Source organism: Orbicella franksi, chromosome 3 (assembly GCF_964199315.1).
Source record: "Orbicella franksi chromosome 3, jaOrbFran1.1, whole genome shotgun sequence".
In the NCBI taxonomy this organism is placed as follows: Eukaryota; Metazoa; Cnidaria; class Anthozoa; order Scleractinia; family Merulinidae; genus Orbicella; species Orbicella franksi.
In genome coordinates this window covers 8,908,537-8,923,905 of record NC_138147.1, presented here as the reverse complement: position 1 = coordinate 8,923,905, position 15,369 = coordinate 8,908,537, and the positions used below count along the sequence as shown (strand labels likewise).

The 15,369-nt window shown below is 39.9% G+C and overlaps 2 protein-coding genes across 2 annotated transcripts in view; both read right to left on the bottom strand.

Annotated features, from left to right (window-relative positions):
• Positions 1-15,369, bottom strand: part of LOC145481093 (activating signal cointegrator 1 complex subunit 3-like) — a 249,180-nt gene that overhangs the window by 24,513 nt on the left and 209,298 nt on the right. The window lies entirely within an intron of this gene.
• On the bottom strand, positions 589-2,269 carry LOC145483001 (pro-neuregulin-1, membrane-bound isoform-like). The gene is made up of 3 exons (XM_081461625.1): positions 2,186-2,269; positions 1,891-1,950; positions 589-1,311 (listed from the first exon to the last, which is right to left on the bottom strand). Exons 1-3 carry the CDS (start codon positions 2,250-2,252, stop codon positions 1,163-1,165), a joined length of 276 nt encoding a protein of 91 aa, XP_081317751.1. The 5' UTR covers positions 2,253-2,269; the 3' UTR covers positions 589-1,162.

Sequence of the window (15,369 nt, the reverse complement as noted above, 5' to 3'; positions counted from 1 at the left end):
CTTTCAAGTTGTGTATTTTGCGGATAACTTCCAAGAATTTGCGACCCTTAAGGCAGTTTATGAAGAAATATTCAAGCTACATATTTTTATTGAATCAAGACAGGCGTATTTTTAAAAAGGACTCTCATTTATGAGGGAAGATGTAGCATTCTGTTTTGCTATTTATTTTGGTTTGAATTCATGCTCGTCTAGTTCATGTCACGCAGCATGATTTTCTTTTGCAGTCAGACACAGTTTTCTAAAAGAATTGGCGATTGCTAAGACTGCTAAATATATTTGAACTACTAGTGAAATAACTGGCTAAACTATCGTCAATGCAGATTTTCCTTAGGACTTGGCAAGAACATTGGTTCGTAAATAATCCCGCACAATTCCCCGCACAATATGCCTCCAAATTCACAAGTTATTTTTTTCCTGCACCCCACTAGAAAGCCAACTAACTTGGAGGTAAGATATTTAATTCAAGTTACCGAAAGTCTTATCTTTACAACTTTGGAGATCAACATATTTTGCGCGGTGCAAGAAACAAGTCGCATGTTTTTAATGAGCTACGAGTCCAAAAACTTTTTCGTATTTAGCTCGTTTTATTGGAATATGATTTCTTTTGCTGCTGCAATGTTCTAAATAATAACAGCAGTTGCCACATACCGTCATTGACTGCCTATTTTTTGCCATTGTTTTCGTAGATTGAACTCAGACCGCAATCGGCTCAGTTGTTATCTCACGAGAACGTTTCGAGCGTGAACTTTGCTTACCTGGCTGGCTTTCAAACAATATTATTCGTGGACCGACCCTTTCTGAAAACGATCGACATCTTTGTATGTGAGATGAACGTATAAGGCGCGATTCTTGCCAAAACTTTCTTCGCAAAACACCGCATTCTGTCACGAAGAGCGAGCAATGTCGCGTTTCTCGTCCCCAGTTTCCATGGTCTACGCATGCAACGCCTGGGACCATGACCCCCATTTTGGCGACCACAACGCTAGCATTTTATGACTCGGGCTTTCCTACGGAAGCCCGAGTAATAGCCCATTTATGACGCTTGCGCGCATTTTACGATTTGATAGAGATTTCAAGCTGATACGTCGTTACACAGTTTTCTCTTTATCACTTAGAGTACACTTTATTAACATCTTTTTTTCAATTGACGATTACGACCTTGTTACATGTCGGGGAGTGCAACATATTCACAACGAGTACCGACGTATTTCCTTGTGCATTGGCAAAGGGGACCAGTGCCCAGGTCAGGAAGACGGAAACAAGTTCCACCATTTAAACAGTAATGGTCCCTTTGGCTTTGAGTTTCGCATTCTGAAAAAAAAAAAAAAAGAAACAAAAAACAAAACAATTAAGAAAGATAAGAAACTCGACTGAGAAAATGGAAACAAACTGATCGTAAGTTACGGAAATCAAATAATTAAGGCGAATTTCAAACCGAGTATAGTCAGATAAACAAAATATAACCAGGCAGTGCACCGCTTACTAGATGACAGTTTTCATCCAAATTAAAAGTAAGCCATTACAAAAGAAAACCTTAAAGATTTACTCTAAAATAACCCGCTTTCTTGTTAGACGCCGCTTATGATAGTCATCAACGGGTAATCATTTGTACGGTCAGTAGGTGTTTCAATTTTCACACCTGAATCATAAATGACCCTGGTTACTTCCTTCCATCACAATTTCAACATCCATATTTGTTCTGTAACCTCCCTTGACCATCTGTTTTGTGAATCCCAGTCGTCTCCGGCTCTTCACCCTTGATTACGCATCTGGATAGTTTATACAACTCAATTTTGTGGAACAACGATGCATATGTATCTCATGAACTGTTACAGCTTGTTATAGAATAGTAAACAACAGTCCATTGTAGGGCAACAAAGGTTATATTACCGGCTTTATGACTTGGAGCCTGCTGGTCCGCGGAGACATTTTCCCCCTTGCTCGAGTCACCTGAACATAAAAGAAAATTATAGTTTTCTCGTTATTGTCTAAATTGTAAAAGCCTAATCTTTCACTGAATTACCTGAAAGAAGAGCTAAACTTTCCTACGGACATGGAAAAATATACTGTTTTTAGTTTTATTTCCTAATTTTATTGATCGATTCAGACTGAGACTTGTTCTATAAAACGTTTTCGTTTTTAGTGAAAACCTAAGTGTTTGTAGACAACATTTAGTGCAACCTACCTTTACCCTTTTCTTTAACTGCGTACACAATTCCAACGAGGAGAAACAAAATAAGAGCAGGCTTCATGTTTGAACAGATGTGTTGCAGATTCAAAAAGTTAAGGAATGACCAATTTCTCAGGGTTACTCTGATTTTACGAAAATTTAATCGTTATTATGTCATGGCGCGAAGCGTGGCAGAAACGCCTTAATTTGTAGCTGACCAATAGAAACTTTGTAGGTATATTGGTCAGGCCTTCTTTGCATGTAGTACCAGCTAGAGTGATTTATTTATTTATTCAATCCGTAAAAAAAAAAACTATCAGTGTGTAAGAGTGCATAGTAATTACTTCGGCTGTAGGATCCCAAGTTTAGTTTCTACAGATGGCAATGACTATATATGGTTGTCGTCAAATTTGCAATAGGGGTGTAATGCGCATGCGTAACTCGAAATTAGACCGGGCAAGACGAGGCAAATGAATTAAAGTAGTTTCCGCGTGGAGGTGAAGGCTACGAAAGCGGCAAATTGTGCTTCTTGGGTGTGTAAAGAGCTTTTGACGTCGCAAATGTGGGGGAGGAATTGGAGCCTATTTCACAACATGGCGAGCAATTCGCTAAGCAGCTAAAGGAGCACTGAATTCGATTTAGAGGAAAACAACGTGGCGAAGAATTCGCTAAACGGCTGAAAAAATACACTGTCACTCTGTTTTTAGTAACACACTGAAAAATAAAATGGCACATTCAGCGGTTGAAGGCAGCCGCAAAATACTTACGAAAATTTCTTTAAATACCTATTTTAAAGCACAGACGTCTTTTTATACCTTTTTTCGACAACTGATGACCAGGATAGCGTTGTGTGCAAACTTCAAAACGCTGGGCCAACATTTTCAAGTTTTCGTGTAGTAAAACTCACATAAAATTGATAATAACTTTTCTGGGAAAATATTTTTGATTTAGATTCGATTGAATTCGTGAAAAAAGTTCATCAGAAACGATTTGAATGAAACCAGATGATTAAAGGTGAAAATGATTGCATTTTGACCAGAAATCGCTTAAGCCCCGTTACAGTGCCCTTGAAGGAACACGAAATTTGATTTAGCGGAAAACAACGTGGCGAAGAATTTGCTAAACCGTGAACGAACACGAAATTCGATTTAGAGGAACTCAATATTGGTTGTTAAAGAAGTGAATAGTTGGTAGCAAAGTAGCAAAGATACCTATAATAGGAATTACTGGTAAGTAATTTTCTCTGAGTTGTCAAGGCCTGGCCAAATGGAGACGCAAATGTGTACGCAAGTGGGCAGGTGTTTCATCGTCTCGGCGTGTCCTCTTCGCGTACCGGTGCCCATACTTCATTCATTATGCATACAGTACTAATTAATTATGTATTTCGCGCTCTCGTTTTTTGTTTCGTTTCCTCAGAAACGAGCCCTATCCATTTTGATTTCAGGTTGAACTATTTACACAGTGGCTCAGTTGGTTGAGCATCGGGCTGCCATGCGGGAGGGCGTAAGTTCGACTTCGGCCGGACCAACACTCAGGGTCTTGAAAAAAGGCGGCAGGGTGGCTGTGGGAACACCGGATTGCTGGTGGAGCACTTCCGTCTTTTCTTTACTGATGGTCAAGCCCCACTGCTTAGAAGCGCTGTTGAGACGGTTTATGAGAATCTGGACGGACTCGCGGCTGTTTTGTTTCTGCCAAAGCCAGCATCATTGCGTACAGGAGCTTGCTGATTGTTGTAGTTTTGGCCAGTGCGTAGGCGCCTGAGGTTGAAGAGGTCGCTATTTGCTCGGTGTCTGATGCCGATGCCATCATCAGGTGGTAGGCTCTTGGTAGCATGGCGCACAACAAAGGCGAAAACGGGAGAAACAGTGTTGAAGCTAGGATGTATCCTTTGCGCAGATCAGATGAGCTTTCATCTCTTCGTGGAGGCTGTCTGTGGATGATATTAGCTACCTTGGGAGAAACTGTTCGTGACAGGTTAAGTGCTCTTTCCCCCAGTCAAAGTAAAGAATTAATAATTACTTTTCAAACTCTCACGGCACTGGTTGATAAGTGCTCTTTCGTCCAGAGTTTCAATAGACGAAGCCAAATCAATGTGGCAGACCAAGTGAACCACCCTAGAGTATTTTATTTTCTCTTCTGCCCTGACCATTCCGGAAGCGAAACACAATTTCTGTTTGAAATAGTTTCTTGTTAGAACAAAACGTTTACCCAAGCGTAATGAATATATAAAAAATTGATAAGTTTTACTAACGGCAGGAATAAAAATATATATTTTGCCTCCATTACACAACCGGACGAACATAACGTTGATATTAGGGCGCGTTTGCCAGCCAAACCACCGTGCCATTTATCCTACTTTCGAATACATAGAAAGATTGAACTTTGAATTAAGTAAACTAAGACATCCTAGAATGACGCGAAAAGCTCTTTAAAATCAGAAGGTGGAAAAAGCGGGTAAAGTGTGTCCTCGACCAAGGCAATGGTGCTAGCCTCGAGGCCTTAGGGTATCCTATTTAAACTACTAAATGAAAATATACAATGGTTACTTTTAGAAGGATCTAACCACAGTAAGTGTTACAAATCATAGTACCCTAACGACAAACGTAAAGATACAAAGACTAAAGGCAACAAAGTGACGCGGCGAAGGCTATTTCTCTTTCGTAAACGGTCGATACCATTTTGACGTACATCGATTTCATTCTTAGTAACAATGCCTTTCGTCATAAGTTAGATCTAAAGTAGTTGAAATTGCAACTAAATCAGCTAAAATTAGGCTTAGATTGAGAAATTAAGCTTAAAAAATGATGAGAGACTTTAGGGTTAGCATGAAGGGTGAAGTTAGGGTTAGGGTAAACCTCTAGATAACCTGGTACACTACAGCATTTAGTTAACGCGTTATGATTCTAAGCCCTACAAGTAATGGCTAGCGTGGCAGATTACGTGACACTTATTTTACGTCACCGGGTTGCAATGCATGCTGAAAAATAAAAGAGAGTAGAACATGTGCTTGTAGAAATGGCTACCGATGAACTGTATGTATGGTGTAGGGAGTGAGGGGAGGGGGGGGGGGGAGGGGGAGGGGTAGCATGTAAATTTCTATCTAAGAAGCAGAGGGGCGGTATCTAGTTTTCTACGAGTAAACTGACCAAAAGAATTTCAAACACCACTTATGTCTCACTAACAATAATCACGTTCTTTTTGTGACAGTTTTGATATGAACAAAACACTAAGAAATCATCAAATCGAATACGATTGCTTGCTAAAAAAAAGGTGTTCAGTCGCTCTTAGCCGCTTATGAAGGGTATCTAAGATTAGATAATTTGAAGACCAGATGTTAATTGAATAAACTCGTCATGGTATCGAAAAAAGAAACAAATATGTAACTGGGGTTGTGTAAATACAGCACAAAATAAACCACATTCCCTAAGAACGAGGTTGTCAGAGGAAATAATATTCTTCTTTATGGGATTAAACAAATAAAAGAGGTTTGAAGTTTTTCAAAGTTGTTGACTCAAGTGATCTGTTTATGGCTCCATCGTTGATATAATTCACTTGTAGTTAAGAACGGAATGGGTGGAGCTCATCGTCAGAAAACAGTCTGTGGAAACACTTTGCGCGCTGAACAGATTGCAGCGGCTTTGTTTTCCTCAAATTCAAGATTCCACTATCATTATTAACTGGTGAAAAACATCAGATATATAGCCATGGAATGTACGGCCTAACCTAAAGTGTCAGTTTAAGTTTAAAACTAGCTAGTGGTAGCTAAGTGCACGGACTATTATAAACATTCAACAAATAGATCTGTTCCCATACACAAAATTCGCACTTGCCCTCGAGAAAGAGAAGAAACACACCGTATCTTTCCAATTTCTTGTTGCTGACCTAAAGGATTGCTGCTCCTGGGAATAAGTTTGGGTAGTAATAATATCACAGCGGTCAAATTGTTGGTGATCTTTGATTTGCATTTTATGAAAACATTACTGTTTTCTTTGAATACGGTAGATATGTGGATTGTGCTTAAGGGTCTACCACCAAATTCAGTATTTTAAGTGAACTGACAGCTTTTCACCTGCATCATTTCTCGCTTCTCTAAATTCTTGTAAATGATACCTTGCTCTTGATTTAAATATAAGAAAACGATCCCTACCTAATCACCAGCTCATGAAAGAAATAAGGTTTGAAATTTGTCTCCCATTTCTCAACGATATGAAAACGCAATTTTTCTTCTCATCTTTTAGAGAATAAGGCATTGGACTGAAAAACAGTCTGTGTTTTGGCGCGACTTCGTAGTTGGGAGTGTAGGCTCGTTGTTAAAACGCGGTGGTTCAAAAAAGATCTGGAACGAGCGTGAAAATGAGACAAAAAAGAGACTGTTTTGAGATATGAGATAGGTTGATCTGCTTGAATCCGATTCATCTGCGGCCACCAGATTCAGATATGAACTGTATTCTCGCTTCACACCATCGCGCCTCCTCTGTCATTCCATGTGTCTGCGATTTGCCATATTCAATTTCAGTGAAAAGTTACAAAACATGTTCGAAATGGGATTTAAAAAATATGAAGTGATCGTAGAAAAATCACTCGCGGAGAAAAAATATTTGGAAATAAGAAATTTACAGACAAATTTTTATTGATTGTATGTCAAGCTAGCTACTGTTCAAATTTGAGGGGAAACGAACAAATTTTCTTTAACTTGTAGCTTTCAATAGGGACCCAAAACATGACTCTGATACTCACATTTAGAGGTCCTGAAATATTCGACAATTCATTTTCTATAAAAATTTGTGGTTCTATGAGCTTTAATTTGATATAAGGGTTTAGGTATCTACAGCTTAAACCGGTCGCACTACATCGCTTGGACGCGAGACACCTCTGAAGTTGCTCTAAAGGTATATGGTATCCTTAACTATTTGGGAGAATTTCACTCTGAGCAACTCTTAACTACCGTAACAGACCAATTGTAATTTTGGATGGCAAAATTTTTGGTGTTTTTTTATTTAAATAAACATACTTTGTAAATTAGGTACAAAAATCCTCTCGGCGAACCTAATAAACCTTGTTGTATTGTATTTAAAACAGCGTTTCTTCCCGGCGTAAATATTACACTACAAATGATATTTGAGAATTCTCTCAAAATTGCACGAGCCTTTAGGCTCGTGCAATTCGAAAGAATTTTCAAATATCACGAGTAGTATAAATCCTTAATTGCTCGAGCCTTCATACGATCACTCCTTTATTATGCGACTAGGAAAATCAGGAAAGCACGCGTATTAGTAAAGTGTAAATTAAAAATTAACGATAAATTGGCCTGCTCTCAGGCAATCACAATGAAGTAATCAGTTATAATATATAGATTTAGCCATGCCTGAAGGCAGAGCTCCTGGGCGGGGTTGTTCAAAGCCCGATTAAACTAATGCGGGATAAGCGATAATTTTGATTGTTTTGTAACTTTACGGTGAGGTTCTCCGTTCCTGTTGTTTGGCCTTCTGCTTTGAGTTTGAATAATCTCAAGGTCCTCAAAATCAAAAAACAAAAGCAGTGAAAAACATTTGTATTCAAGAAAAATTACATTTCGGTTAACTTTTGTAATCCTGGGGCCCGTTTCTCGAAAGCGCCGAAACCTTGTGGGGCCTGTAAAGCCATAGCAAAATCTCGAACATTACGATTACAGAGCAGCTGTTTTAGTTACATATTCTTAATATGTACAAGGGTTCCCTTCATACAAGAAGTTTCAGGCATATACACTTCACCGTTTTTAGATAGAGATGAACTAGAAATGGCTTTACGGACCCGAAAAGTTTCCGGGGCTTTCAAGAAACGGGCCCCTGGGGCGACTTCAAAACAACCCGGCCAACAACCTGACATGAGCCCTCGATCCAATCGAAAACCAGCATTTGGTCACCGGTCAACTTAAAAAAACACGTGACCTCGATGAGCTCTAAACTTGAGCCCGCGATATGGTCGTGTGATACTGGTCAGCGGATACCTTGATTTGATAGGTGTCAATTGACCATAACAGGGATGTCCAATATCAAAGAGCGACGAACCGAGCGTGCATGTCTCTGTCAACCTATTAGCTGGAGTATGGTCGCCATCTTGCCGACTCCGTCGTCGTCGTTGTCGTCGTGCGTACGCGCCCACGAGCAAGACCGCTAGCGCTTATAACCATGAGAAAATCAATTCATAGGTTTCCTTTCCTTTCCTATATGGGTATGGAGCTCCGCTTGGCAGCCCTTCGGGCCGCCGTAGCTCCGCTATAATAAGAAAAGTAATTTAATCGTGCCAGTTAATGACAAGACCAAATTTGTATTGATACGATGTCGTTTTGTTTGGATAGAAAAAGAGTACCGGAAGAGTACTTGTCGTCTCCATGGTTACAGTGACGTCAGCAAGTATGTTCTTAACCTTGGATCTCAGTCACAGTTCTCGGTCGCATAATGGCACTTCTGAAGCCATTATTGGCCTTTCTAGCAATTCTCTTGACGGTTCTCTTCTTTGCAACTCTAACAGAGCAGCAAATAGTTCGAGATTTTGCAAACGGCCTACGCTACGCTAATTTTGGCAAACACGACAAAAGAAAGCTCAACGTCGGGCAGTTGGAGAATACAACCGCCCAGTCTTTTTCCCAATGTTGTGCGAAAGGCTTGCCAAGCAAGAGCTGCTTTTCTGTGAATTGTGGCGGAATTGGACGAAACGAGTGCCAGCTTCTCTCAGCTGACAAGGTCCAATCTTCGGACCAAATGACGATTAACAAACATTTCAGCATTTCTCAGTGGCGGTAAGCGCGATTTTTGTTCAAGGTTCACTCTAGCTCTATCTGAAAACTTTCACTGGTACAAAACTGAGTCTAACGTTAGTCGTTCAGTTCAAATTTATGCTGGTTGAAATATAAGTTTCAAAAGAAATTTTTGGATAAAATTAAAGCGCCACTTTCTTGCATTAGAAATATCGTGATAGTTGCCATTTAGCGGTACAGAGTTTTTGATTTCATATCCGAAGTATCAGGTTGAAAAGGCCAAGGGAAAGATTTAACAAAAAGCTGAAGGAGAAAAAAAACCATTCTACTGAAATTAAGATGAAATTCGATAGGAAATCGAGCAATTTCAGTTTTTAGCGGGCAAAAACCTTATAACAGAAAGTATACAGTTACAGAAAGTATTACATCTCGATCTTTTTGCATTTTCTGATAGTTGCCTAAAATAACACAAAAAAACAATTTCCCACGGCAGTTCCTGCAGAAAATCAGTTTCATAGTTTAGAGAAATTGTGCGAACACAGGTCAAATTTCATCATCATTTTTTTTGTCACCAGTACTTTCAAGTGTTTCATATAAAATTCAGCATTTGTTTTCGACATTTGGTGTTGTTAGAAATGATTTCTTTCGAGAAGATATTTAAAACAGTCGATCAGAAGTTTGCAATACGATGTAAATAATCTTGGAACATAAGTTTTGTCCACTCGTTACTCGAGCTTCTGGTGGATTCCTTCTTAATTATTTCAGTAGAGCTAGCTGAGGATCACGTAGACATCATGTGGCGAAATAATCGATACGCTACAGAACTGCAATAAACAACTCTGTAATCATCCTCTACATAGCAATTCAATAAGTGTAATAACTTTTTTGATGGGAATTTCGACAGCCGGTAAAACAGAAAACCTTTTGTAAATGACACTAAAACAAAGGTTTGTTTCAATTATCAAGCTGAGGGAGAACGCTTATCAGAATGCACCTGTAGTGCTTGGGTTTGCTTTTCTTTGATGAAGCTTGTTTCTTCGTTCAACAAACTGCTATCTTTAAAGTTATGCTTATACCTTGGTATATATTTTCTGTAAGCTGTTATTTGTTACTTACTTATCACTTCAATCCCTAAATTAAGATTGAGTCATGTATAACAACGACAACAACATCATTACCTTCGGGTGTTTCTCATTGTGCCGAAAGTTCTGGAAATTGAGATGAAAGTCAAATGGTAGAAGATTTCTGGTAAAAAATGCCACTTTGAAGGAGGTCCAGTAGGCCTGAAATTAGTCGTTCCATTTTGACAAAATCAGTTTGTTGCCCTGCTTCAGTAGATTTTCACTCATAGGGGGGATTAACTCATTAAGGAAAGGAATTGAAAATGGTAAGAGCCATTCCTCTCAGTTGGATCAGAAATACAGCAGTTGATCAGACAGGTCAATCTGATTAAAAGGGTTAATGCCCTTTATGTCCACTCAGTAATTTTCTCTGCTTTGCACTGTGTTAACTAGTTGCCATCCTTCTTTGCTAGGGAGAGAATGAAAAGGAGAAATTCTCTGATACAACCACAGTAACACCAGCGTCTACTGAAACAATCCCGTCACAGGCTGCAATGACAGATTCTATTTCTATGGCTAGTCCACAGATGGGAGCTTGCCCTATGGGCGTACCTCCACAGTACTATGCCTCCTAATAGTAGACATACCATTGCTATGCAACAGGATACCCAATGTACAGCATGATGAATGCAAATCCTCTAGCGGCACAAGCTCATCAAAATACTGCACCACCTAGCCTTCTACTACTACTTCTACCGTTTACCAGCCAATTAGAATGTAGTACAGCTAGTACTGTGCGTCAAAGGACTGCTGTCAATCATTCTACTGTGGAACAAAATACTCCTTTGCCCGCAGGAAAAAAGTGCGCAAAAGTGGTGCAGAAGGTGGATCACTTCAAAGGGAGTGTTAGGAAAAAGTGGCGATCAAGTGGTGAAGCGGCCCTGACATCGTGGTTGGGGGTTTAGGGGAGAACCATTCAGCCTGAAAATGGATGGAGCATGAGGTCGAAAAGCGGAAAAGTGGAAAAGTGGTAAGAGAAGGAATAGGGCATGGAAAAGAGGTGGTAAGAGGGGATCAGGAAGATGGTTTTTAGAGGGGATTTGGAATAGTTCGGTTATTTTTTTAATAAAGTGGAAGGGGGGGGGGTGGGCCGGGGGTTTAGAGGGGATTTGGAATAGTTCGGTTATTTTTTTAATAAAGTGAGGGGGGGTGGGCCGGGGGGAGGAGGGCTTGTGTGGTGAGGTTGAATGGGAAGAGATGGTTGACTTGCACTCTGGCGGTGAATCGTTGAGGGGGGCCTGGAAAAGTGGAAAATGGCTGACGTCATGGGTAAGGAGGAGATAGCCCATCCACCTCCTCCCCCTCCCACTCCCTGGGTGGGCTGACGTCATTGCGAGGGGGATAGCCCCTCCTCCTCTCTGGCATTCATAATTCAAGATGGCGTACGTGACTCATAAACAATTTTTTTAATTTTTTTTTCCAAATCCTTAGTTTTATAAAGCGGGACGTGTGTCACCCTTAGTGGGAAGACACCCATGATTGAGGTCCCCCCTTGAACTGCATGTTTTCTAAACCATATCCCCTCAAGACATTTCATGGTTGGAATTGTCCGAAATCTGCAGATTCACCCTTCTGCTTCTTCCTAGTTGAGTTCCTCATAGCTGTACGGATAGGAGTGTTTGAGCAAACGAAGGTGGTGATAGATTCGTGCCTAATCATAATAATAATAAGCGTTTACAGATGAAACACTGTTGGAAATTTTACTCCGTCCTTAGCATGTTGACAGTCTGTCAAGCACTGTATCATTTTCTGGATTTTGAGGGGTAGATTATCCCAGTGACTGAGTATCTGCAAAGGCAATAAGAGTGTTTTAGTTCCCTAGGACGGTTGTTAAATATTCATGACAAAACAATAATAGTCACATCACCAGTCTCTTTCTCGTGACGAATGACCTGACGTGAAAGGGTTAATCTCTTTTAGAGTCCATGCTGGGAAGTTTGAATTTGGCCCACTACACGACGCCTTATGTACTCTTGGCTCTAGAAAAGAGACGATGCCCCATCCCCCTCCTCCTCTCTGAGCACTGAGGTCATGGAAAAAGGTAAAGGTAAAGGTAAAATCTTTATTTAGACACGGTATTTCCTTCAGGACTATACAATATTTTATTTAAATAAATCTAACTACCTAACTAATTTAATATTGTAAATAACTACTAGAATAAGAGAAATGATAAAAACCTGCTTTGCAAGGAAGCCGTGTATAAAAACAAAATAAAATTTATATAAGACCGCTGTCAAAATCATAGTTCTTCAACTTAGATTTAAATTGATTAAGGGAGAGCGATTGTCTAATATTCAAGGGCAGACTATTCCATAGTACAACTCCGCTGTAAGAAAGACTTCTTTTACAGTAATTAGTGTGGGGCTGTGGGATAGCAAGCGTACCATCACTATCTCTTAGCTTATAAGTCAAAGTACCGGAACGGAAGACAAAGCGTGAACAAAGATATTCCGGAACCATATTATTTACAATCTTGTACATCATTATTGATTTATTAACAAGGCGTTGACGGTCCAGTTTAACCCAGTTGACCATCCTCAACAATTCATCAGTATTACGATCGTAATTTGAAAAAGTTATGACGCGTGCTGCCCGATTTTGTAATTTTTGTAACTTTTGAGAAAGAGTTTTAGAACAGGATCCCCACACCGAACTGCAGTAATCGAGATGAAGTTGGACTAATGAATTGTAAACGGAAAGTAAAGTCTTATATGGGACCGAATACCTAATACGTTTGATGGCGCTAATACCAGAAGCAATCTTTTTGGAAAGCTCATTGATATGACACTCCCAAGCCATCAATGTGTACACCTAAGGATTTAACAGTCGAGACTCGTTTTATCGGAAACTGGTTGATATTAGCAGTAGGATTCACTGTAAAATTTGAAAGCCTTTGCTTGGAACCAATCAGAAGGAATTCTGTCTTTGTCATATTTAAAGTTAGTTTGTTGGCTGCAAGCCACACACGAATTCTCTCCAAATCAAGATTAATACAACTATTTATTTCATCAAAAAGAGAAGTGTTTCGCCCAAGTAGCAGGATAACGGTAAACACGGTAACTTTGAACGCTTTGTACAAGGTCAATATACTGTGGCCGAAAAATGTTTTTTAAGAAACGTGATGTATATCCCTCCAATGTCTGATTCATCACTGTGACTGCTTTCAAAAGCGTTGAACTTTTGAGAAATAATTATTTTAAAATCAGCTCCAACGTTCCATCTAATTTAGTATGCAATATTTGAAACTTTATTTTTTAATCGCTTCGGCAGTTTTTTGATGTTTATCGAATGATATTGCATTAAAAGGCCTTTTTCTTCAACACTGTGTAGTTTTCTCATTATTTTGCGTTGCGATAGTAATTTCCGAACAGTTTTTAGCGGGGCCTTATTTTCGGCCTGATTTTGCTGCTATCAGACGGAAAAAGTTTGCGGCTCGATATTTTTGGTTTAAAGCGAAACTGAAACAAAAGAAATTCATTTTTAAATAGTATTCGCTAACCTCTACTTGGGAGATAAAAATCGGCCGATTTTATTTTTTAGCCGGAAATCATCGGTCGTTTCTTAGGCGCAGGGCCTCTTAAGGAGGCCATTTTAAAGCCACGTTTGCTAGGAATCAATGTTTGAGTATTGAAGGAAAATATATTAGGAGGGACAGAATGGACGTGAGAAGAGGGGCTTGAAGGAGACCCTTCAAGATCCGAGCAAGTTGCTTGTCATAGGTTTAAATGACAAACAAGATTTTTAACTAATAGCTTTGTACCTTGCACGTTCAAATGCAGCCCACTAGCGTTGAGATGCTCTCTCTTGATGTTAGAGTGAGAGATCGTTCTCCATGCATATTGCTTGGCAAAGCGGTTTACGATTCTGTTGACCTCATTGATTTTGCAGTCGAGATTGTCGTCTGCTCTCAAAATTAAAGACGAAATTGTTATGTTGCAGTCTGGAGAGTGGTTTTGAATCTTCAATCCGAGGTTAACAATCCCTTCAGCAATTTCTCGAGGTTCAGAGGTCTTAACATCATTCGTACCAACATGGAGAATAACCTCTGTAAGCTTTCTGCGGGAGTGAGGGCATCACATAATCGGACATGTCTGCCACTGTCGCCCCCGGGAAGGTCTTCACGTAGGTGGAGCTTTGGTGAGAGAGTAGGTTGGACAGTTTTAAAGGGGGGGATACTCCTTCTGGTACGAGAATAAGAGCTATTGCGTCTTTTTTTTATATTTACTAGATTTCTAGTGTGGCTTATTCAAGGAAGATTCAGTAACAGAGTTCGTTGATGACATCAATTGAGGCAAGATGCTGCGAATTAATTGAAGTGAAGCTCCCTGGTTCGCGATGTTCATCAAAATCTGCGAACATCATTTCCAGTTCATGGATGAGTATGATGGCATGGATTACGACGCCATGAAACGTGTCCTCGAGTGTGACAGTTATCGAAAAGTATGGTCCATTGTCACTGCCTATAAAGAAACAGATTTTAGAGAACGGATTCAAACGTACCAAGAGTTGGCTCAGAGAGTCGTGGCCAGGGAAAGGAAATACGAATTGGCTGGAATCATGGACTATCATTAGGGTTCTGATCAGGAAACCCATGAGCATTGAACCATCACCAAACAATCGTATTCGTTAGTATGGAAGAGACGGAAACTACTTATGTTTTACTTTAATTTTATTGCTTTCTTTATCCAATAAAGGGTATCATTATAAACGTCTCTGTAATAAAGAAAAGGTTCAAACTTTCTTGTGGGGACCATCGTCACTTTTTTCTGTCATGTTCGAAATGTTCACTCAATAAGGTTTCGTAACACTCTCGTACGCCAGTAACTGAGTTCTTGACTTTCTTTTTCTAGTTTCAATTCCAAACTCTTTCGGGTTTCGTCCACATTGGAACACTCTTTACACAGGCAGATTGTGTCACCCGCTTTGGTCTCGTCTTTGTGTCTTTTGCAAGATGATCACAGATCCTCGTACTTAAAAGCTAAATACTCTTGCTTGACCTCCAGGTAAGCTCGATGCCAAAGTTCCGCCCATTGATTAGCGGCTTCCTCTCTTTCGTTGGCTTCTTGCAACAACTTGACCAGATCACTCAAGGTTTCTTTAGGTTTAGCTTTAGGACGTTTGGGGACGGGATCGTAGCCTTGCAGTGGATAACCGTTGACATCTTTGTTGCTTAACATCGACATGCTTGGAAAGCTTACGTTACTGAGCGCTGCTTTCCGCTCTGATATTGTGAAGAATGAAGATGCATGACGGGGACGACTCTTTATGTACGTATTTTTCAAATGCGTTCTGCAAAAGTTTACAACTTGAGTCTTTTTTTGGCTTGCATAATCTTCTTAACA